This window comes from Gouania willdenowi, chromosome 17 (genome assembly GCF_900634775.1).
Source record: "Gouania willdenowi chromosome 17, fGouWil2.1, whole genome shotgun sequence".
NCBI lineage: Eukaryota > Metazoa > Chordata > Actinopteri > Blenniiformes > Gobiesocidae > Gouania > Gouania willdenowi.
Genome location: NC_041060.1, coordinates 9,489,179 through 9,514,722, shown reverse-complemented (window position 1 = coordinate 9,514,722; position 25,544 = coordinate 9,489,179). Strand labels below are relative to the sequence as shown.

The following is a 25,544-nucleotide window of genomic DNA, read 5'->3' as shown; positions in this document are numbered from 1 at the left end:
AAGAATATCTGCATGCCAACCGACCACTGGGTTACCAGCGCCCTCTGCTGGTCCAAACAAATATCTGACGTAAATACATTGCAATGATTTTTTTTTTTTTTTAAGTCCAATTGTTAAGGCACAAAATACATTTTCAGTTGCACTTTTACAAAGAAAAAGAACTATTATGCAGTTTTGTATTGTTTACTATAGAACCAGAATTTAAATTAATAGGCTTCCTCTTCATTTGTATTATTCCTTTATTTATTTCATTCAAGATTTACTTTTAGTTAAATTGCATTGTTTTGAATAGTTTATCAAGGGATTTTTTTGACAATGAAAAATTAAACGAAAATAGTACAGTATTTTCTAGTTTTTTTCTTCCCAAAAAATATTTTTCAGTCATCATTTGTCTACAGTTCCATTTTGTAAAATAAACCATAAGAGAATCATATCGTGAACCCAGTATTGTGAATCGAATCGTATCGGAAGTTGAGTGAATTGTTACATCCCTAGTGTGAAGTAAAAATGGGATAAAAAAAAGCCCCTTTCTGTTATAATGTATTAAAATATTTTGTAGTGTGGAATGTTAGAAAAGGCTTGATCAAGTGATTTTTTATTTTATTTTTATTTATTCAGTTTATTTATTCAGTATTTCCGACATGGTTACATTCACTTCTTTTTACATTTTTTTTCTTTTTTGTACATGCCGAAAAAGGAGACGAGAGAAGCAGTTTGCTTATCTAGGCCCCGTCCCCTGTTTTGTACACTGCTTGTCTCTCTGGTCAAACATTCGTAGGTTGTTCTGAACAGTCCTTTTTTGTGTAGGATTTATTCTCATCTGTAGTCAGTGTTGTCTTTTTTTTTTTTATTCCTCCTCCTCTCTATCGTTGTTCGTATCGGCCTTGTTCCCTGCTAGACGTTGTTTGCGTTCCTCCATTTAAAGAAAAGTTCATCTTCTTTCGAAGTTGTTCGAAAGGTTTTTCCCTTTCCATTTATGAAAAGGGAAATATGAATGTCTCTTTTGGACACACAAGTTTGCAGCTTGTTTTGTCTCTACATCAAGGTTATTCCAGCTGTTGTTAGTTCTATTGGCAGTGTTGTATTTTCCGCTGTTAGATTTAACCCTTTCTTGTATAAACACATTACTATGTCTTAGTTCATAAGCAAGGTAGAATTGTAATCTTAATCACCCCACCACCTAGCAATTGAAATGAATAAGTGACAGAACTTTTTTACTCTTGGTTTCCACATTGAATTCAGTGTCCGTAATAATCACAGTCTGAGTCTTGTTTCCAGTGTTTATATAGATTTGGGTCCATGTCCGTGATTACCATCAGTAATGTTGTTGTTTAGGTGGATCCTTCGTGTTTTCCCAAGTCTTCCATCGTTTTGATGAATATTGGTTTTCCGTTCTCTTCTCCCAGTGGTGTGATATAAATCCTGCAGTTTCTCGTCCACGTCTTTAGAATCTTTCCTCTTTTTTTATTTGGCGTGCCTTCCATGCAATGCTTGCATTTCTTTTTGTCAAGTTTTCATTAATAAATACCTTTGTTTCCTTCAGTTTTTTGCCTTGCTTCAGTAGTTCTCTTTTAAATTTCACATTGGTGAAGGTGATTTTTACAGCTCTGTTATCATTTCTCTTTGGCAGAAGATGGCAGGAGTTGATGTTGTCAGGGTTCAGGACAATGTCCTTCGACTCCAAGTAGTTGTTCAATCGATTTTGTTTCTTCGTCACTTGCGTAACTCCTGGGTATTATCTTTAGGCCTGTGATGATGACATCTTTCTCTCTTTCCTTTTGTTCCAGCTCTTCAACCCTCGCGTTCAACAGTTTTATCTCTTCAGCATTCCTCTCATTCGGTTGTTTCAATACCTTTGCTTCACTTTGAAGGTTTTCCAGTGATTTTTCCAGCGTCTTTTCCAACGACTGTATCTCGGCAGATAGACCGTCTTTGAGGTTTTGTAGACCCTCGCGTATCATCTCCTTGACCTCTTCCAAACCCGGATCAGGTTCTGGAGGGCCTCCATGCGGTTTCTTAACCATTTTTCTTTTTGTCTTGGGCCCAATTTTTCAGGCTGTTCAGCTGTAGCTGTAGCCAGCTGTAGCCAAGGTCGTGTTATCGGAGCGAGTGAAAACACGTCTGCTCTCTCCAAAAGACCTGAGAACAACTCCAACAGAGAACAATAGTCAGCAAAACTGACCTGTTTATTATTAACCAATTGGTTACATACATTTTAACCTTCAACATAATATCTACAGTATTCTACAATTGAATAAATATAATATATCTGAGATTTTAGATGCATAAATCCGATATTTGCTTTTTTTTGGCTGGTATCGGACCGATCAATATCGGTATATCTTCATTAAAATGGAAGCTGAACAAGGTAACCAATAGATAGGAAAGAAATTAGATAATAGATATTTGTTTTTAGTGTATTTTACAGCTGATATCATAAGCTAACAATAAGCTAACACAAGGAAGTTTTTATCCAGTTATTTATTTCAAGCTCAGCAATTGTGATTAATTGTAATTGAACTGTAGTAATTGAGAACTTAATTGTAATTGACTTTGAGGATAAAAATAATGCACATTTCATTGTAATTGGGGAAAAAAATGCTGGTGGTCTATAATTGTAATTGAGTTGTGTATTTGAACACTGATAATTGAAAATGTAATTGTAACTATAAAAAACTAAGTTTATTGACCCCAACCATGATTAAAAGCCACAAACTAACACTCTAAATTTAACCCAAAAAGAAGAAAATATTGAAACTGACTTGAAGTGTTGCGTGCGTCTGTTTTACCAAGTGTGATTTTATAACTAAAAGAATCTGAAGACAAATTGCCCAAGATAAGCCCAAATGAAAGTTCTTAGTCCCCACGGCTACAAAACAGGGTGAAAAAATCAACCAAACCGAATTGCTTTTATCTTTACAGATTCGCGGCGGTAAAATTCATAGCCGTTGCCGTCACTAGACGTTTTAAACGAGTCAATAAAGTAATTGAGAAAACGCACCAATTACAGCAAAAGATGTCCTCCCTGCCTCCCACCATCTGGCACCCCGAGGTGAAAGAGCTGCACTGTGTAAAAGCTTTGATGTTTTTTTTTTTCTTTCTTTCTTTAAACCCGCCCCTCAGAGAGATAGCTTATAGCACTGAGGATCTGAGGCTTGGTGCTCAATTGAAAAAGGGTAGAGACATGAAAAAGGGAAGACGAGGGAGTTATGCTGATAGAAGATGTGGGAGATGTGGAAATCCACCCCTGACGCTCTGCTGCATTTAGAGAAACAGCTGAGATTAATGGAACAAACCCAGGAAAAGGTCTTTGCGAGTCAGAAAGTGGTATGTATGCTTTGTTTTTGGGGCGATCGCGCACTCTGTCGGCCTGTGTGTACGAAGTGATCAAATATATTCACCGTCAATCCTTATAAGGTTACCTTAAATCAACATGACGCTAAAAAAAGTCAGCTGCATTTTAATAAAAAAATATTCTTTAATTATAAGCGAAAGGAAAAACCACTGAGATTTGTATGTAAACATCATTTAAATTTTTTTTGTTTCACTTACGAACTTGGTTTTCTACAAAAAGCAAAACAAAGGATGAGTTAAACTGTATCTTTTCGGCTTTTTGTATATTCTGCTCTTGGGGTAATACACTTAACTGTGAACTTGATTATCTCTTGTCAGTGTTTATTTATTTGTTTATTGACTGTGAACATTGTAACAACTTAAGTGATTAGATTTGAAGGATGATTGAATCTGGATCAGTTTTAAAAAATCAAAAAAAACCCATTACTCATCATTGGCAAAATTTGACCGATATTTTTTTGAATTCTCAATTATGGATAATCAGATTTTTCTCAATATCTTTGTATCTTTGTGGTCTGAGTGCTTATTATTAGTTCATTGACTTTAAAGAGCTGATGTATAATAACAGCCCATGTTATCACCAATACTCATATATTTACAGGTGAATGTTATTTTCACATCATCCATCGGCAGTCCGAGATATCCTCATTAAAACCTTTGAAAAAGGAAAAATACATTATATTTTCTTTGATTGTATATTTTCACCAGGATTTATTTGACTGTGTGCTGGATTACTGTACATCAAAAGTACAGTAACAGATTTTGACTAAATTTTAACCAAAAATAGACCTTATGTCATTGAGGATTCCAATACATTTTGGAGGGGATCCAGATTATAATACTGATTCTGGATTGGTATAAAAAAAATTTATCTCTGTGAATATTTGTCAAAGAGGATGATTGGTTCTTGCTGTATTTATATTATGTTGAACCAAATCTTCCCCCTTTAATACATTTTTCATCCAAACAAATGATGTCATAAAGCCTTTAAATATAGTGTATTATTTGAAACCATGTATTATTATCTATACAGTATGAATTTGTTGTTTAATTTAATATATTTTTGCAAATACTGTAGGAGTTTATTAATCTTGTTAGTCTTGTTAGATCGCGATATGTAACAACGACCCAAATTGTTAACCCGAAATGTAATCACTGGTCAATAATGTAAAAAGATGTTGAGCCCAAAACTTATATATATATATATGCCATTTAATCCATAAATCATTGATTCACCCTATAATGTAATAAAATTATTATACTATATATGATGTAATTACAACAGCAAAAGGTTATATATATATATATATATATATTTTTTTTTTTTTTGAGTCTCATTACATTTCGGGTCGTTGTTCGGAATCAAAACGGTTTTTATCCGCCAGCTTAAAAACAGTACAAGGAATTTAACTTGGTAGTTGGGGTGAAAAACAAAAATAATAATAATATTAATTAATATAAAGGATAAATGAGAAATATGTATATATATTACACATCAGACTGCAACATGCATTTTAACACTACAATTCCCTCCCATGTTACAGTAAAGAAAAAAAATAATAACACCTTCTCATTTTGTATGTTTTAAATTTTTTAATGAAAATTGTTGAATAAAATTAAAATTGTATACTCTTCCGCCTCTCCTTGTGCGTGCTTATCCATCCGTAGGTCCCTCAGATGGGTACCTTCATTGGGGTTTTTCTGCCCTGCCTGCAAAACATCCTGGGAGTGATTCTCTTCCTGCGTCTCACCTGGATCGTTGGAACAGCTGGAATCCTGGGATCCTTTGCCATTGTGTTCATGTGCTGCGTATGTGTGAGTAAACGTCAACTTTGACCACCAAACGTAATATTCCTCACCCAGAGTCATACGAAAGTCAGACGAAAAGTTACAATAAAATAAAAAAAATATTTATCGGCATTGTGGTGGTTGTCTGTAATCAGAATGTGTTTACTAAGGATACATTTGCTGTTTTAGTTTTATTTTTACCTCTACCAGAGGTTTTGGTTACTCAAAATTAAACATGTTTGGCATAAATGAAAAATGAATAAATATAAATGACTTAAAACACATAAAATGACAACAAAAATACACAACAAAATAAAAATGACTTTAAAAATATACATAAAATGAGCATGACTTTAAAAACCACGTACAACAACAAAAATATACAATATGAGCAAAATTGCAACAATAATACAACAAAATTACTCAAAAAAAATACACAATTTTTCTCCGAAAGCACACAAACCAACTACAAATATACAGAAAAAAACAGGAAAACACACAAAACAACAATACAAATACACAAAATTAGCAAAAGAAATTAAATAATCAAGTAGTTTCCTGCTCTCTAAAAGCCTAGTCGCAACAAACACAAGAACAAGAATATTTTCATAAAATAAGAGTCCTTTTTATTTATAGTTTTTATCAAACAATGAGAACAGAAATGACTCCATAAATGAACTACTACTTGGCAGGCTACGAGGAGAGCCCATCTCAACACACCCTCTGGTAAAACTTCTCAACCTGGAGCAGAAAGTCTCCCAAACAAGCATAAAATTAGTTTTTTCTTTGTGGTCGTACTTTTTTTTCTTTTTTTACGTCAGTGGCTCCAGATGGCAAAACAGAGAGCTGACTGTTAGAAAAGCTTGAACTTAAATGTTCACCCCTCATGTGATCTGATAAGAAGATACAGCATGCAAACACAATGCTTAAAGATATGCTCAGCCTGCCAAGCTCTGGAGTTTTCACGTTTCCCAATAATTAAAGATGTGGCGAGCAATGTACAGTACAATTAGGGGTGGATTCACTAAAGGTTTAGGGGTATTAAAACGTGTGTAAATGCCACTCCACGCGCTAATAAACTGTTCAGACCCCAGGGAATCTATTGAATATGTAAAGTAGGCGGAGCAAAAAAATGGGAGTAGCACGTGCAAATAAATCAATGCAGTGGGCACAAAGCAATTCATCAAATCTGGAACTGTTTGCGGTGATTGTTTTAGCACCGGAAAATAGTGCGACTGACAAGCAGGTGCAAACACACACGCAGAGATCCGCTGCAGTAAATGTTTACACAAAACACAGCGGAGATGGAAAAAAAGGCTCAAGTTAACCTTTCTAGGATAAGAAAATAAAACAGTAATTAATATAACTTTCTCATTCATCCACTGAATGAGAAAGTAAAGTGTGAGTAAAGTGTGTGTGAGGGAGAGAAAAAGCTGGATGCCTGAAGCCCATGTGGAGTCGGGTACGTGTGGGACTGCTGCAGTGCAGAGCCAGTGGGTCGCTGTGTGCGGACCTCCATGGATGTCGCTTCTCTCCATGTTTTGACCGTCAAACTCTCGTGTCACGGTGACGTCAGGCCAGAATCAGCTGATCAGATGCGTAATTTACGCAGTGATGGCATAATGTTCACATATGTGAGTGTGCGTGACACAGCGCTGCTCAGACCTGCTGGATGATGGTCAGTAGATCATCTTCAAATGGTGCTGATGGACTGATTGACAGACTGTGTTGCTGTATTAACTCAGATCAATGACAGATCAATAGGATGGTTTCTGTTTAAATCTGCCTCTTTCATGGACTGATCAGAGCAAAGTTACAGGACCTGACGGAGCAGCCACATTAAATTAGGGGGAAAAATACATCATTAGGTTTTAAAGTTGTTTAAATAAACAAATAAAAATGCTTTTTGTGCAGCAGACAGAGAAGTCCATCTGCCTCCAATATAACTTCAAATGTCATTGTGTGCTTCTGTGCACTCACGTCTCCACATTGAAGGAGCAAAAAGCTCATTTAAATAGGGCCGTCTCTACCACTTCTGCACGAGCACTAATCATTGCTGCAATCTTAGTGAGTTCCTCGCAGCAGGTGAGGAAACTGCATCACCAAAGGATTTAGGGACGGAACTGGTTTACCACTCTTTATTTCAGATCTTAGTGAATCTGCCCCTTACCAAATAATTTTGTTGTGGATATCTCAGTAGGGTTGCAAAGGGGTGTAGGATTCTTGGCAAATTTACACAGGAATTTAGGCATGATTCAAAAGATAGAAACTTTTCATGGGAATATATTTTCCCATGGAGCAATTTTAAATCACTGTCTCATCGTTTCACAAATTCAATTTGCAGAGGTTCACAGTTTTTCCACGCTTGTATAACAGTCAGTCATTTTTACTCTCAAATTGTTGAAAGAAACCTAATTTTTTCCAAAATCTTGCTCAATCCTCAAATTATTTAAATATTGATTTCCCCAAATTAAATAAACATAGTCACCACCTGTCACCTATTGCTTGTATATTGTTGATGCCTTTTATACTAGATACATTTATATAATTTATACATAGAAATGCAAAGTAGCACCAATGTTGAAATAGTTAAATTTCCCACCTCTGTGGCCCACTCAAAATAAAACATTTCCATATTTGGCCCCTGAACTAAAATGAGTTTGACACTGCTGCTTTAAAGCGTTTGAATGGATTATGACACTAAATGTCAGCCATTAAAGAAATCCTCCACTGTTTTTACAAATGTGGCCTAAAACCTTTGAAATGTACAGATTAGAAGGTCTATGCCTAACAAAATGCATTATTTTGCACCATATTTGTTTGCCAGTTGATGCTTTGATAGCTGAAGTTAAGCAAGTAATCACTAACAGTTAAAGACACACACCAAGAATAGAAGTCCTCATGGGTGGGAGTCCTTCAACAGATCGTGATCACTTATTAACTTCAGCCACCAGAGCGTCAGCGGCACACTGTTCAAGGAAGATAAAGGCCCCTTTGGGGAGCTCTTCTTCTCTGCTTCATTGTCTACTACAAAACCACACCCCCTGCAGTCACAGATTATTTTTCGGGTGACGGCTGTTTTTTATCCTCTTTCTGTAAACAAAAGAGTATTACACCGACATCTTTAACTGTTTTCTGTTTTTTAGAGCAACCAAAAGCAGCACAAATTGGCATTTTTACTGAAAAAGTTGCTAAATTATTTGAACAGCAGGCTGAAGGTTTCACTCCAATAGGAAACAAAGGGATTTTTTTTTTTTTTTTTTTTTTTTTAAATTTTTTGAATGTTATGCACAGTACATTCATGCCTCTCAGTAACAGTAAAAAATAAGAAAATAATAGAGGCGTTGTATAAGGAAATTAAAAAAAAAGGTTTGTCAGTCTCTATCAAATAGGTTACAAAGCAGTCAGAATTCTAATCTTTGAATAAATCAGTTAAAAATTAAATTTGTGGATAGATTTCTTATTAATGATTATTTTTTATGGATTCTATGTAATATTTACACTCAATGCTGACTACTGTAAAGTATGGATTCGTTTTCTGGAATTTAGACTTATGGATGTGGAATTGTTTGTTGTAGTTTTTTGTTTTTGTGGAGCAAAATGATATCTTTTGCTGTCAGATTCACTGTAACTTTCATGTTTTTAATCAAAAAATGTTCCGCATCCTTGCAGAACAGTTCTATTATTGAACATTCGTAGAGTAAGTGCAGTATATTGTCTTCAGTTGTTTTGCAAAAATCACAAATGTTACTTATCTCAGTAAACTTTGAGATATAAGAATTAGTGGGATAGATATTATTCATTATTTTATATTGCATTTATTTCATCTTGTATGGAATAGAGAATGTATAGGCTAAAAGCCATATATTTTTTAATTTCAAAGGTTTTAGGCCACATTTGCAAAAACAGTGGAGGATCCCTTTAAAAGGTGTTCATTAATTCAGTCTGGTTATTTTATAGTCGGACATAAACACAATCACTCATGGAGATGACTGTTTTATTGTTGTTTTGTTACCATGGAGTGAAAGTGCCCTGCCACACTCATTAACACATAACAATTATCTTTCTTATTGCAGACTCTACTCACAGCCATATCAATGAGTGCCATAGCAACCAATGGAGTTGTCCCAGGTAGGTCATATTGTTACTTGTTAGTTAGTAGTTTGAATTTATATAATCTTTCAATATTAAACTAAAATATTCAAGGTTATGACATAAGGTGTCATTTCAATTTGTATATGGTTTGTTCTTGAATTAATTCATTTCAAAACCAAAATGAAGACAAGAAAAAATGTTTGTTTTTACAAGAAAAGTAAAAAAAAAAAAAAAAACACACACAAAAACTTGACGGTCATACATTTACAATATTGAAGTGTAGTTTCACAAGTTGTCTCTGAACACACCACTGTCCCCACAAGCCTTTACCATTTAACCCTGTATAAAGGAGCAACATAATTTTGAAGCTGGGATAGTGTTAAGGAACATCTAGCGCTTGCCTAAGAATTTTTCTATAAATATCCAAATATCACAAATGAACAAAAGAAGATCTCAGCGTTTTCTCATTTTAATTCTCAAGCATTTTTTTTCTTCTTCAGTAGCTTTGTTTTAGTTTTAAATCAGCAAAATGGATTAACAAATGAACGAACCATACACAGATTTGTATAGACATGGTGCACTAAGGTGATTTGAATGATTAAAAACCCATTAAAAAATATGTAAATATTCTGTGAGATGAAGAAAAACAGCTGACAAGTTGTAAAATGAGTATTTTCCAAGAAAGACAAACAGTAACATATGTGTATTAGGGTGGTTCACAATATACTGTAACGGTATAAAAAAAAAAATAGGTTTTCCAAATCTGTACCAAATATTGGGCCATTATAAAGTACGTAAAGGGTGGCACACTTTTCTCAATTTTTATTGCTCAACCAAAGAAATCAGAAACTTTAATGATATAGAGGTAAGTGTGGTCATTATTAGTTTATCCCTGTATTTACTGTATACTAAATGAGTAAGAACATTAGAACAGTTCAAACACTATTTTTGAAAATACAAAAAATGTCAACATTGTGAAAAAATGTACATCGATTGACTTCATTTTTGGTACAGATGCTTACAACTTCAACGTGAACAAGGCAAAAAGTGATCTGGAAAAACCACCCTAATGTATATCCTGTATTTTATTCCTTCGTAGCTGGCGGTGCGTACTATATGATCTCCAGATCTTTGGGTCCAGAGTTTGGTGGAGCAGTCGGCCTTTGTTTCTACCTGGGAACCACTTTTGCAGGATCCCTGTACATTTTGGGCACCATAGAAATTCTGCTGGTATGTGATATTATTAAATAAGGGTTTAAGAAAAAAATCGATTAAACGATATATCACAATATTTCACCGCACGATTATCGGATCGATCCAAAAAAGGTCCAAATCGATTTTTATGCATAGCACATAAACTCTCGGTCACTAGGTGTCAGTAAACCACATCAGACCTTGTTAAAGTACCTCTAAATATACTGGGCACTTTTATAGATGTACTGTATGTGGTTTCCTTGTTTTAAAGAATTTAAAAACTTAACAGAATCAGAATCTGTTGTAGAAGAAAAAGTTCAACTTTTTAAAAAAAAAAATGTAATTTGATATTGGTACTTGGATTACACTTAGTTACCATGTATTTTTTCGGTAACACTTTAGTTGAAGTTATATACATAAGGCTGACATTACGCTGTCATTATCTGTCACTAGTATGAATAAGGTGTCATGAAGGCTGTCATTAAGCGTCGTTCGCTAAATTATGACACTTTTTGCTAAATTTTGACCCCTTGGAGCTATGTTTGCATTTTTTGGGTTTGGTGGAGGGATCTAGTGGGGTGTGGTAGAGGTAAGGTTAGGACTGAGGTTTGGGGTTAGGGTAAGGAAGGGTTAGGGTAACGAACGACACTTAATTACAGCCTTCATGACTCCTTATTCATACTAATTACAGGTGTCATGTCATAATAATGAAGGTGTAATGTCAGCCTTTATGAATAAAACTTCAAGTAAAATGTTACCACTTGTTCTCGCCAGAAATAGATTGTATTTCATACCATCTTTTTACTTGTAAACCTGAAATTTGCAATTATCGATATTGCAATATATTGTGATGTATATTGTATTGTATCGTGAATAATATCGTATCGTCAGATTCATGGCAATGCACACTCCTACTATTAAAGGTTTTAATGAAATGCTCTCATTCTACTGTCCGTCTGCCCGTTCTTAGATATACATCGTTCCAACAGCTACAGTGTTCAAGGGTCATGATGGCGACGCAATGCCAAACAACATGCGCATCTATGGCACATGCTGCCTTGCATTGATGGCACTGGTAGTGTTTGTGGGAGTCAAGTATGTACACACACACACACACACACACACACACACACAGTCATGCACCAGCATACTTGTGCTTTATATTTCTTCTCTCGCTCTCTCTCTCTCTCTCTACAGATATGTGAACAAACTGGCTCTTGTTTTTCTCTCCTGTGTGATTCTCTCCATCATGGCAACGTATGCAGGAGTCATCAGGACTATTATTGAACCTCCAGAGTTTAAGTAAGTTCCCAGTGAGACAGCAGTTATGGTAATATGTTCAGACAAGTTTTGTCTGACAAAAAAAAAACATTTTGTTAAAATGTGTTTTTGCCCAAAGCAATTCACTACCAGGTTTGTCAATCATACATAACAAACATGTAATGCTTATTGAGCTGTGCAAAGGGGCGGACGCTCAGTTTTTTTCAGAAGTTTTGCAACAATCTTGAAAATAATTTTTTCAGGGACATTTTGTCTTTCGTCATGAAGTCGGCCCAGGGTTTATGACCTTTCTCACAAAAAAATAGCCTCAGGCAATATGAACCCGTCTTTGATGTATTTTTACGCAACAAGCATTGGTGAATAATTGGTTCAAAGATGGATTAAAAAACATCAGAGATAACATTTTAAAGTCTCTTCGAGACAAAAAAGACACAGTTGTTGGATACAGATTTGTATTTTAGCCCATTTCTGTAAACTGATTGTGATACAAGCCATGAGAAAAAATCTTTTTGGGGGGATCATTCTGGACTTTTGCTGTGGAAATAGTTTAATGCACCGTGACAGTGTAGCACCACAAATTTATATTTTTGTGCATATCTCTTGTTTTAATCAGAAATAAAATGGTTAAGTGGCCAAAAATGGTGGAAAATGTGGCTAAATGGGGTTTTAAAAACCACCGAAATTGATTAAAAGTTGCAAATTAGAGTAGCCAAAAAACTGACAAAAAAAGTGGTCAAAGAAAAAAGGTGTCAATATTTTTTGAATATTTTATTGCAATAATTAACAAAAAATTCTTTGTAACAGACAACTGTCACCGAAAGTACACTGCATTAATTAAATCAGTAAAGAAAAAAAAAGAACCAAAGTGTCAATATTGGAACAATTAGTAGGAACAATAGTATAATCATAGTTTAAACTGGCAAATAATGGGCATGATAAATTGTGAATGTGGTTGAATAAGGATGAAATATGGTGACAAGAGGTTGGAAGTAACGATAATGGGTCAACATATGCGACATTAGATGGGAAAAGTGTTGGAAAGAGTTTACAACTGCCGAAAATGTCAGAAATGGAGTAATGTAGCAAAAATGCATTAAATTAAGCAAAAATATGGCAGGAAAAAGTGATGAAAATAGGTTAAAATATGGCAAGTTTGGTGTAGTAGCAGAAAAGGTCTCACGACCCCAAATGGCGTCCTGATGCGACTTTTGAGAACTCCTGATCGAGACCATAATGTTTTTTCCACTTGCCATTATAATACCACACTATAACAGCGAGTGTTTTTCTTCTTTCTTACTTTCTTTTTTTTCCTTTTTCTCCGCAGTGTCTGTCTGTTAGGGAATCGCTCACTAAAGAATGAAAACTTTGAAGTATGCGCCAAGAAGGAGGTCATAAAAAACACTACCATAACCACTGAGCTCTGGAACCACTTCTGTAACAGCAAACATCTCAATGCAACATGTGATGATTACTTCACTCTGAACGAGCTGACAGAGATCCAGGCCATACCGGGCCTTCTTAGTGGAGTTATCAAAGGTGAGCGATGGAGCATCCAAAGGAGCTTTTAAAGGTGCAGTCCGCAGCTCTCAGATCCCTCTCTCCCCCTCCCTCCCCGCTGCTCTCTTGCCCTGCCTCCAAACTTTCCAAAGTCCCTCCCTCAGAGGAGCTAACAGGCTAACGTTAGCCCGAGAGCAACATCACAGTAATATAACATGCTCTGTTGAAAGCATATTACTGCAGCACTTCTCTCTCTCAATGTGCACACACCTCAGCAGCAGCAGCAACAACTCAGTCTCACTTACAGCAGCCACACGGAGGCTGCTGCATGCACATGAACATATGCACTACAGAGTTCTAGTGTAACAATTACAAATCAAACATAATGTCGATCAAGCAGCAGTAATTACCTTTCATGCAGAAAAGTCATCAATTTTATCTTCTACTCCTCCACACCATACACTGTAAAAAAAGACGGCGCTCTAGTTCCGGGAAAGGAGCGGGGTCTGTGAGCAACAGCTGTCAGACAGCCCATTAAACACAATCCTGGCTCTGATTAGTTCATTTTGCTTGGTCTTAGTGCATTCTGGCAATCTGCCAAAGGCTGCAGGAGCACAAGTAGTTTTTCACACAAACTACTAGCTTTAGCTGTCACTATGTAAGGACACTCACTTTTAAAAGAGTTGCAGACTGCACCTTTAACTGAAAAAAAAAAGACAAGAAAACCAATCCAGACTTTCCTGTTCATGTTTGTGTCTTTCTCTTTTTGTTAGACAACTTATGGGGTGAATATGCCCCGGCGGGGATGACGATAGAGAAGAAAAACCAGTCTTCTGTTCCTACACAGGAACCAACCACAGACAGAGATGACATTTATCTCTTTAATGACATAAATACATACTTCACTCTGCTGGTTGGCATCTACTTTCCCTCTGTCACAGGTTAGATTGATACCATATTTCCATTGTTTAGTTAGTTAAAAGACCTAAACTTTTTAAGGGAGAAACTATCCACAGCTAACTAACGATTAAGTGCTTGAAAGAGATCATTTTTCATGTGTCTATGTTTTTATTCCAGGTATAATGGCTGGCTCAAACCGCTCCGGTGATCTCAGAGATGCCAAAAGGTCCATCCCCATTGGAACCATTCTGGCAATTCTCACTACATCTTTTATTTGTATCCTGCTGTGTGTGTGTGGATGGAGGGCTTCTAAATTCATGCGCACCAGTCTATCGAATGCTTATCCTGCGTTTGCACGTCTGATCTACATTTCCCATAGAGTTAGAATGGGTACACCGGCACAATGCACAAGTCACGTCCGCATGTGTGCTTGCAGACTTGTTAACACGTGCGGCACACCTACGCCACACCTGGATGTGCACCTAACAAATATAAATATATCAGTCACACGTAGACGCAGGTGTGGCGTGAGTGAAGCTATAGCGTCGGCGGGCTTCACTATTGATCACCATTTAGGTGACATGTAAACACTTAGAAAAAAAAATTTGGCAAGCAAGCGTTTACACGCTTGCAAGTCTGTGCGTGTGCATGTGTAACGGACCACCATTTAGTCTGTTTACAGTCTGTGTCACGACACTCGTCCATAGAGTGGTAGTGACTGTAGTGTTACACTCTGAGTCAGATTGTTGTTGTGATTGGACAGGATACAACACTCACACACACTTACTGACTTGCTCGCGTGTACACGCCTGCTCGCCTGGACGCCTAACAATTTGTGTTTACATGTCACGCAGACGGTGCTACATAGTGAAGCGCACCTGATTGTTATAGCTTCACTCACGCCACACCTGCCACTAAAATGAACTACTTAAATGAGGTAAGTTTGGTGAAAGTTAGGCAGGTACGCGTGCGTTAGACTGGTGTGCATGAATTTAGAAGCGATCCAACCCCCAGAGAGTGTGAGTGTGAGTGTGAGTGTGAGTGTGAGTGTGAGTGTGAGTGTGTGTGTGTGCTTTCATATGCGGCTGTAAAATAAGGTGCATATGTTGTTGTTTTTTCCGTAACTTGACGGTCAGACATCTCATGTGTTGTCCTGTTTGGAGCCTGTATTGAAGGCGTGGTGCTGAGGGACAAGTAAGTCAACTTAATGTTTATAGCTACTTTCAAAAAATGACAATAAATACATGTTGATGGAAATGAAAGTCGTTTAAAGTTACATTTAATCTTTGTTTAGTAAAGCACATTTTGTACACTTTCTACATATTTTGTGATATTTCAGGTTTGGTTATTCCGTGAAGAAGAACCCGGTCATCGGTATTCTGGCCTGGCCGTCTCCTTGGGTCATTGTGATTGGCTCGTTTTTCTCTTGCTCTGGGGCGGGGCTACAGAGCCTTACGGGCGCCCCACGGCTGCTGCAGGCCATTGCCCGGGACGGCATTGTCCCCTTCTTACGAGTAAGTGGGTAGTGCAGGGGTGCCCAACCTTTTTTTGACTTGCAAGCTACTTGGTTGGTAGGTTATAACCTGAAATAAACTGATTTTAATATTTAAACTATTACAATTATTAAATAATTTAATATTTGGATAATATTAAAATACAATAACAATATTGAAGCAGTAACACTTAAAAACTGAGTTGGATTGAAATGTAAATACAATCAATACAAATATTTTGAAAATAAAGTTTGTGAAATATACAGTAAAAATGTAGCCTTTCCATTTCATCATGGCAGAACCACAACTCTGTGAAAGTATCACGTCTCCAGTTAGTTTTTTATCTCAGATTATCTCACAGATAAAATCCACAGAAGCACTAAACACAGCGGCTCACTTCATAAAGACCAAGGTTAAAGAATCCAATGTTTTCACTTCATCAGAACACATAAATGCCTTGTCTGCATTAACCAAAATCATGTGAGTTCTCTGAGAGGCTGCTGTTCATACAACAGAGAAGTAAATCAAAAGATCCAGTAAGGAGGAAATGGAGGAATTGACAGATGGTGATGGACTACAAGGCTTATTTCAGGGTTATGGAGCAGCTGACTCTGCTGGGGAATGAACTCACAATAAAAAGCATATTCACATTGAGGTCAGAAGCTGAATTGTTAGGTTTCATTTCTGGTATACGTGACCATGCCGTTTCTGCATTTATAAGGTTTTGCAGCCCACGAGTGCGATCTACACAAAATGCCTCCGCGATCGACTGGTAGAATGCGATCGATGCGTTGTGCATCCCTGGTGTAGACATTGCTAAACGATTAAGCAGCCAAGATTCTCCTGACTCATGGTTAATATCGCATTCATAGTAATTGTTTAGAGACTCTCATGTTTTTACTGATACGCTTTATAGAGGTGTCCTGATTCGATACTGATATCGGACATTAGTCCGATACTGATATCGGACATTAGTCCGATATCATTATCGGCTGATATCGGAAAAAGAATATCGGATTTTATCGGACTGCATATAAAATCACTGATATATGCTCGCCAATAAAATTTTCCGCTCCAGCACTTCTATCCATAGGTGATTGTGGTTCACACTCCAACAAAGTAACCTACTGTTGCTGACTATTGTTCTCTGTTTGAGTAACATCACTTGATCAAGCCTTTTCTAACATTCCACACTACAAAATAAGCAATAAAAGTATGTGTGATTCGTGCTGATATCGGATTAATATCGGTATCAGTCGATATGCAAGGTTGCAATATCGGTATCATCGGAAGTGAAAAAGTAGTATCGGGACATCCCTAATGCTTTATTCCTGTATTTGTCTGTCAGGTGTTTGGTCATGGGAAAGCTAACGGCGAGCCCACTTGGGCTCTGTTGCTGACAGTTGGAATCTGTGAGATTGGAATCCTCATTGCTTCTTTAGACGCTGTTGCTCCCATCCTGTCCATGTGAGTGCTTCCTTACCAAAGTGTGTCATTCCCACTAAAACCCTCTTTCTTAGCTAAAATAAACATTTGGTTTTTGTGGGTTCTGTCCAGGTTTTTCCTCATGTGCTACCTTTTTGTCAACCTGGCCTGTGCAATTCAGACATTGCTCCGCACCCCCAACTGGAGACCCCGCTTTAGGTTTTATCACTGGTATGGGAAAAAAAAGTAAAAAACACAAATATGAGTGTGATTCATAAAAGTAAGGATTTTAACAGGTGTGTGTGTACATTTATATTCTTTAGGACCCTTTCCTTTTTAGGAATGAGCCTCTGTCTTTCCCTTATGTTCATCTGCTCCTGGTACTATGCCTTGGTTGCCATAGTGATTGCCGGCTGCATCTACAAATACATTGAATACAGAGGGTGAGTCTATTGGTTTGTGGTGAATGTGTTAAAATATGCGGAAACTGGGTGATCTTATTGCTGCTTACACTCAAACAGAAGTTCAGCTTTTGCTTTTTTGTTAAGTAAGTATTCAAATATTTAAGCAGAGGTTCCCAACCTATTTCGGGTCATGACCACATTTTTTATATCACACATTTCTAGAGACCCCAGAGACTTTTGTTCTCTAAAATTAGTTTTTTGATCATATTTGTGATACTGTGTTACAAAAACAGTACAGATATTTTTATACAGCATTTTTTTTACAACTAGTTTTATATTTGAGAAAGTGAAAGTATAGAATGCAGTTGTTTGAGATTGCATGTAGTGTCTATTTTTGTGATGTTATGTATTGTTTTTTTTTAATTTGTGCTAAATAAATGAATGAATACAAATTAAAAAAAATTGAAAAACATAATCTTAATCAGTAATTTCTTTTATTATTACTCGACATTTCAGGGGACCACATTTTATTTCAAGGCGACCCCACCTGGGGCCTTGACCCCAAGGTTGTAAAACCCTGTAATCAGGATCAGAATCAGTTTTATTGAGAAAGTATAGAATACAGTGTTGTTTGAGATTGTGTTGTGTTTTAATTTAAAAAATAATAATAGTTATGTTCTGTCTCTTCCTGCACTATATATTTATTTCTGTTATATTATGTGAGTATTTTCTAAGTGTGCAAAATATATAAATACAAAGAAATGAATAAATACAAATGAAAAAAAATACAATCGTCATCAGTAATTAATTTTTATTTTATTATTATTAGACATTTCAGGTGACGCCAGTGTTGAATGAAAACCCTGTAACCACAATCAGTTTTATTGCCAAATAGAGTTTTTAGACAATACAAGGAATTTTACTTTGTGGATGGTGCGAGAAGAAAACTAAAACAAACCAGAAACGGTATAATAATAATAACAAATCTAAGGCTGAATATAAATTAAAGTTATATATTAAAGTTTCTATGGAAGCACAAGGGGCTGGATTAATTGTACCCTTTGTGTGGGTTTATAACAAAATAAACATCTAGTTTTTCTGCTCGTTTTATTTCATTTATGAAGCTTCTGTTTTCCGTATATTGTTGCAGCGCAGTGAAAGAGTGGGGAGACGGGATCCGCGGTCTGTCCTTGAACGCAGCACGCTACGCTCTCATCCGCCTCGAGGAATCACCGTTGCACACCAAAAACTGGAGGTGATTAAAATAATGACTTTCAGTGAAACTGTAATTCAATCAAAGCTTTAGCTGTAAAACAAATGAATGAATTCTCATGCATTTGGTTGTATTGTTCTCTTCTGACACTTTTAGGCCTCAGATATTAGTGATGTGCAAGCTTGACTCTGACCTGGCAGTGAAACACCCTCGTCTGCTGTCCTTTACTACACAGCTCAAAGCAGGGAAAGGGTTAACCATTGTCTCTACAGTCCTGGAAGGAACATTCATGACACGCGAGGACGAGGCTAAGACAGCTGAGCAGGTCGGGTATACACTCGTCTTCTGCTCGCATGTCAAACAACTTTGAAGTTAACTATCGATCTAATCAATCTATTCTGGAGCAGTTACACCTTGGACGTGGGTATTCCCCACTTTGAGCGAAGGTGAACTTTCTCAAGCCCCGCCAGTTGCCCCCCAAATAATAATAATAATACTGAAAAATAACAGATTTTTAATTTTCACACGTTTTATTTCATAATGAATCAAAAATTAACGAGAATATTTGCATTTCCTGTAGAAAATGCAAGTGAGAATGCAGGTGCTGGCATGTGTCGCATTGCATTAGCTTAGCATTAGGTAGCTTTAGCATTAACATAGCATTAGCATAGCATTTGCCTAGCGTGAGCATTAACCTAGCATTAGCACTAACGTTAGCGTTAACTCAGCATTAGTCTAGCATTGGCACTAACCTAGCATTAGCCTGGCAATAGCATCAGCACTCACCTACCATTAGCTTAACATTAACTTAGCATTAGCACTATCCTAGCATTAACCTAACACTATCATTAGTCTAGCAATAACCGAGCATTAGCACTAACCAAGCATTAGCCTTAGCCTAACAATAGCATTAACCTAGCATTAGCACTAAGCTAACATTACTATTAGCCTAGCATTAGCAATAGCTTTAGCTTAATATTAGCATTAACCTAGCATTAGGTTAGCATCCTGCATCCTCACTAAAAAACTAAAATAAACTAATCACCTGCATGAAAAACAAATGCAAAAGTGCAGTAAGTCAAAAATAAAAAGAAATAAAAAACATTGTTTACAATCTGTGGCAAAAAACTTAAGAAAAAAATAGAGGAAAGTCAGTGCACGTATGAAATGAACTAACAGGGAACAAGTAACATCATGTTTTTTAATGCAACTAACTAAAACTCCAAAACTAAATTAAACTTATTACCTGCATGAAAACCACATTTAAAAGTGTTAGTTAATGACTAAATGTAATTAGTTAAGAATACAAGAAATAAATGAACATTGTTTGCAATCTGTGGCAAAAAAAAGCAAAAGAAAACCAAAAAGGAAATTCATTTTCAGTCATTTTAAATAATTATTTTTTCACTTTAGTTCAGCATGAAATTTTGTTCTAATACATTTTAATAATTGAATGCTCTTTTAATTTCTGCTACATTTTTAGGTTCTACATTGTTACTATCTCTGTGTGTCTGTGTTTTGTTTAATGTTAATGATTGTTTGTTGCGCCCCACCTTTCATAACTCTATTTACCACCAGGGGGCGCCCCCCACATTTTGAGAAGTACTGGCCTAGTACATCCAGGGCTAAAAAACTAAGAAAGGCAATGGCTTGTTTCCTAATTTTGATCATTTTTTAAATGTTTTTATTAAATTATTAAATTAAAGTTTTTATGTTTATAAAAACTCAAGTCCATCATGTGAATCAAACCTTTTGTATTCCCGTTTTTCTGTCATGAAACGCCATTTTCCTTTTATTTTATTTTATTTTATTTTATTTTATTTTATTTTATCCCTCTCTGCAGAACTTGAAAGCAGCCATGGTTGCAGAGCGAACCAAAGGGTTTTCTCATGCGGTAGTGTCATCAAACCTCCGAGACGGCTTCTCCATTTTAATCCAGTCAGCAGGACTGGGAGGAATGAAGCACAACACTGTCCTGATGGCCTGGCCAGTAACCTGGAGACAGGCTCAGAACTCCACGGCAACCAGGAACTTCATTGGTAACTTTGGCCAAGAAATGTGTCGCTTAACAAATCCCACTAAACATTGTTCACGTTGCCTGGAATAGAAGTGACGATTTCTGTTAATTAAAGAAGAATCTCAGTTGTGTGATCGATTATTACCATATTTAGGAATGTGTAATGTTGTTTGTTTGTGTGCGTCCATCTTTTCCAGTTGTAAATGGGTCAGTAACACATAAGGATTTTCACTACATGATTTCATAAAATGGGCATCAACTGGCAAGGGAATAAAAATAGAAATACTTAACAAGACTATAATATTGTATAACTTAAAATAGGACAGAACATACATTTGAATAGGTTTAGAGTCATTTTAAAGATGTTTTTTCAAAACGGCAGTCGTGGCCAAACAGTTGACCCACATGATATTTTGAATAACAAAATAAATTACATTATTAACCTAAAAAAGATCAAAGTGAGCAAATATATACTAATTTGGTTTCTTTTTTTGCATTTAAACCTTTTTTAACTAAAAGAAATGCAGCTGGACAACATATTTAGGTGTTATGTCATTGACCCACAACTAATATTGATTAATACTTAATAATAAAATAAATACTTCACTAGAATATTAAACTAGGCTAATTCATGTTGTCTAAGATCTTTTTACTTCATATTATGAAATATTACATGCAACATTATCTCGTTAGAAATTGCTAATATTTCCTCATCGGCAGTAAGTTTGACACTATCATTGCAGGGATGTATTAAAATTAAATAACTTATTGATTATTTGCTACTTTTCTGAGATTATAGATATTTAAATGGCACTCAGGAGTTTTAGCTGTGCTAGCAAACATGGGAATAACAGTTAATAGATAATTAATTAGATTATAAAATAGGAATGTTGTGTGAGTGCTACACATTTGGAAACAAGTAGTGATGCTGTGATCAACTTCAGAGCCGTATAAGATCTTTGGAGACAGTGTTATTATCAGTCGGACCGTCATTCACTTTGTCTCTCTGTGTTTCTACAGAAACCGTGAGAGAAACCACGGCTGCAAATCAGGCTTTGTTGGTGGCGAAAAACATCGACAGTTTCCCTGGTAACCAGCAACGCCTGGAAGGAGGAACCATTGATGTTTGGTGGATCGTTCACGATGGTGGACTGCTGATGCTGCTCCCATTTCTGCTCAGTCAGCACAAGGTGTGTGTGTGTGAGCGTAATCATAATTTTCTATAGACGATTGTATTGCAATAATGATACAACTGTAGGTGTTTGGAAGTTTATGATTTTGTTCTGTCTTTTTTTCTTTCTTCTTTCTTTCTTTTCTTTCCTCTTCTCTTGTTTTCTTTTTTCTCTTTTTTCTTTTCTCTTCATTTTCTTTAAATTTTATCTTCTCTCCTTCCTTTTCTTTTGTCGTTTTTCTTTTCTTTTCCTTCTCTTTTTCTTTTCTTTCTTTTTTTATTTTTTCTTCCTTCTTTCCTCTTCTCTTTTTTATTTTATTTTCTCTCTCCCTTTTCCTTTATTTTGTCTTTGTTTTTTCTCTTTTTCTTTTTGTCCTTCTCTCTTTTTTCTTTTCTTTTTTTTTTTACTTTTTTCCTTTCTTTTTTTTCTCTTTTCTTTCTCTGTTTTTCTTTTTTTCATATTTTACAATTAAATAATTGCTTTTATTTTATCGTACTTCATTATGTTTTTTAATAACTGCATTAAATTAGTTGTTGTTTTGTAGGACTGCCACCATTCCTCAAGGTTACAAACAATGATTTTTTTTTTTTTTTTAGATAATAATTTCTTCATAATTTAGTGATGATTTAATTGATAATTAGCTTTAATAAACCAAACTTGATGCAAAGGCTTTTTTGTCGTTAAAAACCTGAATCATTTGTCTTGAAGGTTTGGAGAAAGTGCAAGATGCGAGTTTTCACAGTGGCTCAGTTGAATGACAACTCCATCCAGATGAAGAAAGATCTCCAGATGTTTATCTATCATCTCCGTCTGGATGCAAAGGTGGAGGTGGTGGAGATGGTGAGACGATCATTTGTTGGCGTTTTTGGTCATTTGATGATTATGCCCTTGTCTGCAGTCAGAACAAAGGCATAAGTGCCTCATAAGTCCCTGTTTACACAACATTGTTTTACTTCTGTTTCCGTTATTGTTTCCCAAATATTCGACATTCACACTTCAACATTTTCAAAACTATTTGTTTACATGAGGCCGCGTGAAGCCTCAAAAATATTATAGTATACAATACATGCCAGGCCAATAGATGGCTGTATGATTTTGCAGTGAACTAAAATAACAGGACCTTTTGTGTGCAACACTCTTTGGAATTTAAGTGGATTTCTCCAACAAAGTGTTGATTTACTTCATTATCACTTGGACCAGTAGAGACGTATTTCATGTCTGCACCAGACTCTGACAACAATCAGTGCTGCACTCTTTCTTTCCACCGGGTCTGGTGCGCTGCGTATCTGCTCCTTCCCAGCTCCAACAGTCCGGAGAACTCCGGCGGAGATACGCAGGACTTCTGGAGCATCACATGAAGCTGCTTGTCCTGTTTCTAGTTGGATGTAGGACGAGTGAATAGTGAATAAAGCTGAGTTATTAAAGAACCTCGCCTCAGATCTTTTTACGTGTTGCCGCGCACGGATTTGAAGAGTGTCAGGCAGCAATGGGTTCAGGCTTAACTAAACCTCAAACCCACTTTTTCTGCTGAATACATATGTATTTGAGTATTAAATTGTGCTGTTGATTAATCTTAGTCCAACTTTTAACATTTTAGTAAAAGTATTTTCACTTGGCGTTTTTTGTTGTAAAATGTCAGAGTGACTGCTGTCTAAGAGTTGAAAGCCAGCTATTACAGTTGAATTTTGCTATTGGCTGAGACAGATCATTTGGACCTCCGTGCGTCACCAACTGCCACTGTTGGCCCCTCCCCTCCTATAAAATTTGGGGTCGTGGTGGCCTAGTGGCTACAGAAGTGAGCTTGGAACCAGAGGGTTGCAGGCTCAAATCCACTGTGGGCCATCACTAAGGGACCCTGAGCAAGTCCCCTACACCCAATTGCTTCCAGGACTCTCTTGAAAAAGAGAGGATTATTGATTGATTATTCAATGAGGCCTTCCTAGTTAAATAAAGTTTAATAAAAAAAAAAAAAAAAGATGGGGGGAGGGACTAATTTTTCTCCTATCACAGCCCTCAGTGAGCATTGATTGGCGGTTGTAATACGGAACTCCATGCTTTGTGCAAAGCTGTGCTCCGCTGTGGAATATTTTTGACTCTGTGCTTCTATAAAAAGCAGATTCTAGTCTTAGATTCTGGTGTGTATCGATAGACACATTGTGTGTGTGTTCCCGTTCCCGTCTGTCTCTGCGTGTGCACAAACGTGCATGTACTTCTCATTGCTCTCTCTGTGTGTGTGTGTGTGCGTGTGCGTGCGTGCGTGTGTGTGGCGGTGTTCTGAGGCTCGTGGCAGGGCTGTATGTGAGTGATATAGTGTCTGTGGGGCTGTGTGTGCTTGTGGGCTGTGTATTGTGTGTAGTAGTTGAGAAGACAGCGCTCTATGACTGCCAGTGTTGTGTACTGTCTGACTGGGCGTGTATTACTGCTCCAGGAGCCCCGCCCATAATCAATGCATTTTTTTGAATTTCCTCCCGAGTGGCAGGTCAGCAGAAAGCAGGGGTTAAGTTACTCTTTTAATAGCCCTGGGCTTTATTTGGGTTGGGGCCATATTCTGATGGTCTAACAGTGTGCCTCTGAGGCACTGCAGCCGTAGTGAACGTGCCCGTGAAACAAAAACTGTTGTTTCCCTGTTTGCATCGAGATGGAGGAGGAAGCGTTTCCAAAAGTTTGACACAACAAAAGTTTTGTTTTCAAGCACTAAAACGCTGTTGCCGTGTAAATGGACCGCCTAAATGCGACAAAACTTTTGCGTTTTTACTAGAAAATGTTATTGTGTAAACGGGGCCTCGTTCGTCCCTGACTTCTGACATTTGTCTGTGAAATTGTTGTCTGTCCCGTTAGCACGACAGCGATATCTCTGCCTTCACCTACGAGAAAACTCTGAGGATGGAGCAGAGGACAGAAATGCTGAAACAGATGCAGCTGTCGCGCACTGAGAGGGAAAGAGAGGTACGTACTCTAGATAAGTCCTTTGTTTCATAAGCAGTCTTTAACCAAACCTTCCAAAGAGCAAATATTGTGAATAACTGTAATATATGAATATTCTGTTAAGGTATACAACGTACATGTTTTGACGATGTTAAAATGATGTATGATTTAAAAAAAAATTTTTTAAAAAAAACTTAAAATACAGAAAATATTGTATTTAATTGCTAGGTTTTAGAATATTTGGAATTTTCCTCCTTGAAAATTTCTGACCTTTGAACTCTTCTGGACGGCGGGGGCTCAGATTCAGAGCATCACTGATGTTTCTCGTAGCTCCATAAAGAGGAAGACGTTTTCAGATGTTAACGACTCGCATGTCAACACTCAGTGCATCCCAGAGGATGAGGTATCCCACATAAATACTGGAGCTTCGATCAGCCAATCACGATGCAGTCACTTTATCTTTACAGTTATGATCCATTAATACTGAAGAGTCCAGCTACTCCACTTTTGTTTGGGTCTTTCATTCATTCTGCCCTTCTAGATGAGGGAGACCATGTGCTACCACTAGTGGGAGACAAAACCATTGGTGGTACAGCAGCGGACTCTTTTTTCTTTTACTCACTTTTCAAACCTGTACTAACTCTTTACAACAAAAGGCTGATAATAGAGAAAAAATGATGGTTATTTTAAGGTTTTCCTTGGGTTGCAGCAATAAAAAGTAAAGATCAGATGCCTAAATGCTACTTCTTTCCCTTGCAACAAATGATCCAAGGTTATAATCTAAAG

General features: G+C 36.7%; 1 protein-coding gene across 2 annotated transcripts in view; it reads left to right on the top strand.

Moving 5' to 3' along the window:
• Positions 1-25,544, top strand: part of LOC114479061 (solute carrier family 12 member 7-like) — a 39,134-nt gene that overhangs the window by 8,540 nt on the left and 5,050 nt on the right. The window contains exons 4-23 of one of the 2 annotated variants that reach the window (XM_028472506.1): positions 5,023-5,169; positions 9,219-9,273; positions 10,337-10,467; positions 11,402-11,526; positions 11,629-11,733; positions 13,037-13,248; positions 13,983-14,150; positions 14,287-14,385; positions 15,246-15,303; positions 15,449-15,623; positions 16,951-17,069; positions 17,160-17,258; positions 17,351-17,470; positions 18,582-18,686; positions 18,801-18,969; positions 20,488-20,683; positions 21,682-21,851; positions 22,542-22,673; positions 24,672-24,779; positions 25,060-25,161. In XM_028472506.1, coding sequence (XP_028328307.1) covers positions 5,023-5,169; positions 9,219-9,273; positions 10,337-10,467; positions 11,402-11,526; positions 11,629-11,733; positions 13,037-13,248; positions 13,983-14,150; positions 14,287-14,385; positions 15,246-15,303; positions 15,449-15,623; positions 16,951-17,069; positions 17,160-17,258; positions 17,351-17,470; positions 18,582-18,686; positions 18,801-18,969; positions 20,488-20,683; positions 21,682-21,851; positions 22,542-22,673; positions 24,672-24,779; positions 25,060-25,161 — 2,595 coding nt within the window. The remainder of the gene's footprint in view (positions 1-5,022; positions 5,170-9,218; positions 9,274-10,336; positions 10,468-11,401; positions 11,527-11,628; positions 11,734-13,036; positions 13,249-13,982; positions 14,151-14,286; positions 14,386-15,245; positions 15,304-15,448; positions 15,624-16,950; positions 17,070-17,159; positions 17,259-17,350; positions 17,471-18,581; positions 18,687-18,800; positions 18,970-20,487; positions 20,684-21,681; positions 21,852-22,541; positions 22,674-24,671; positions 24,780-25,059; positions 25,162-25,544) is intronic. The other variant, XM_028472505.1, reaches the window with a different exon arrangement.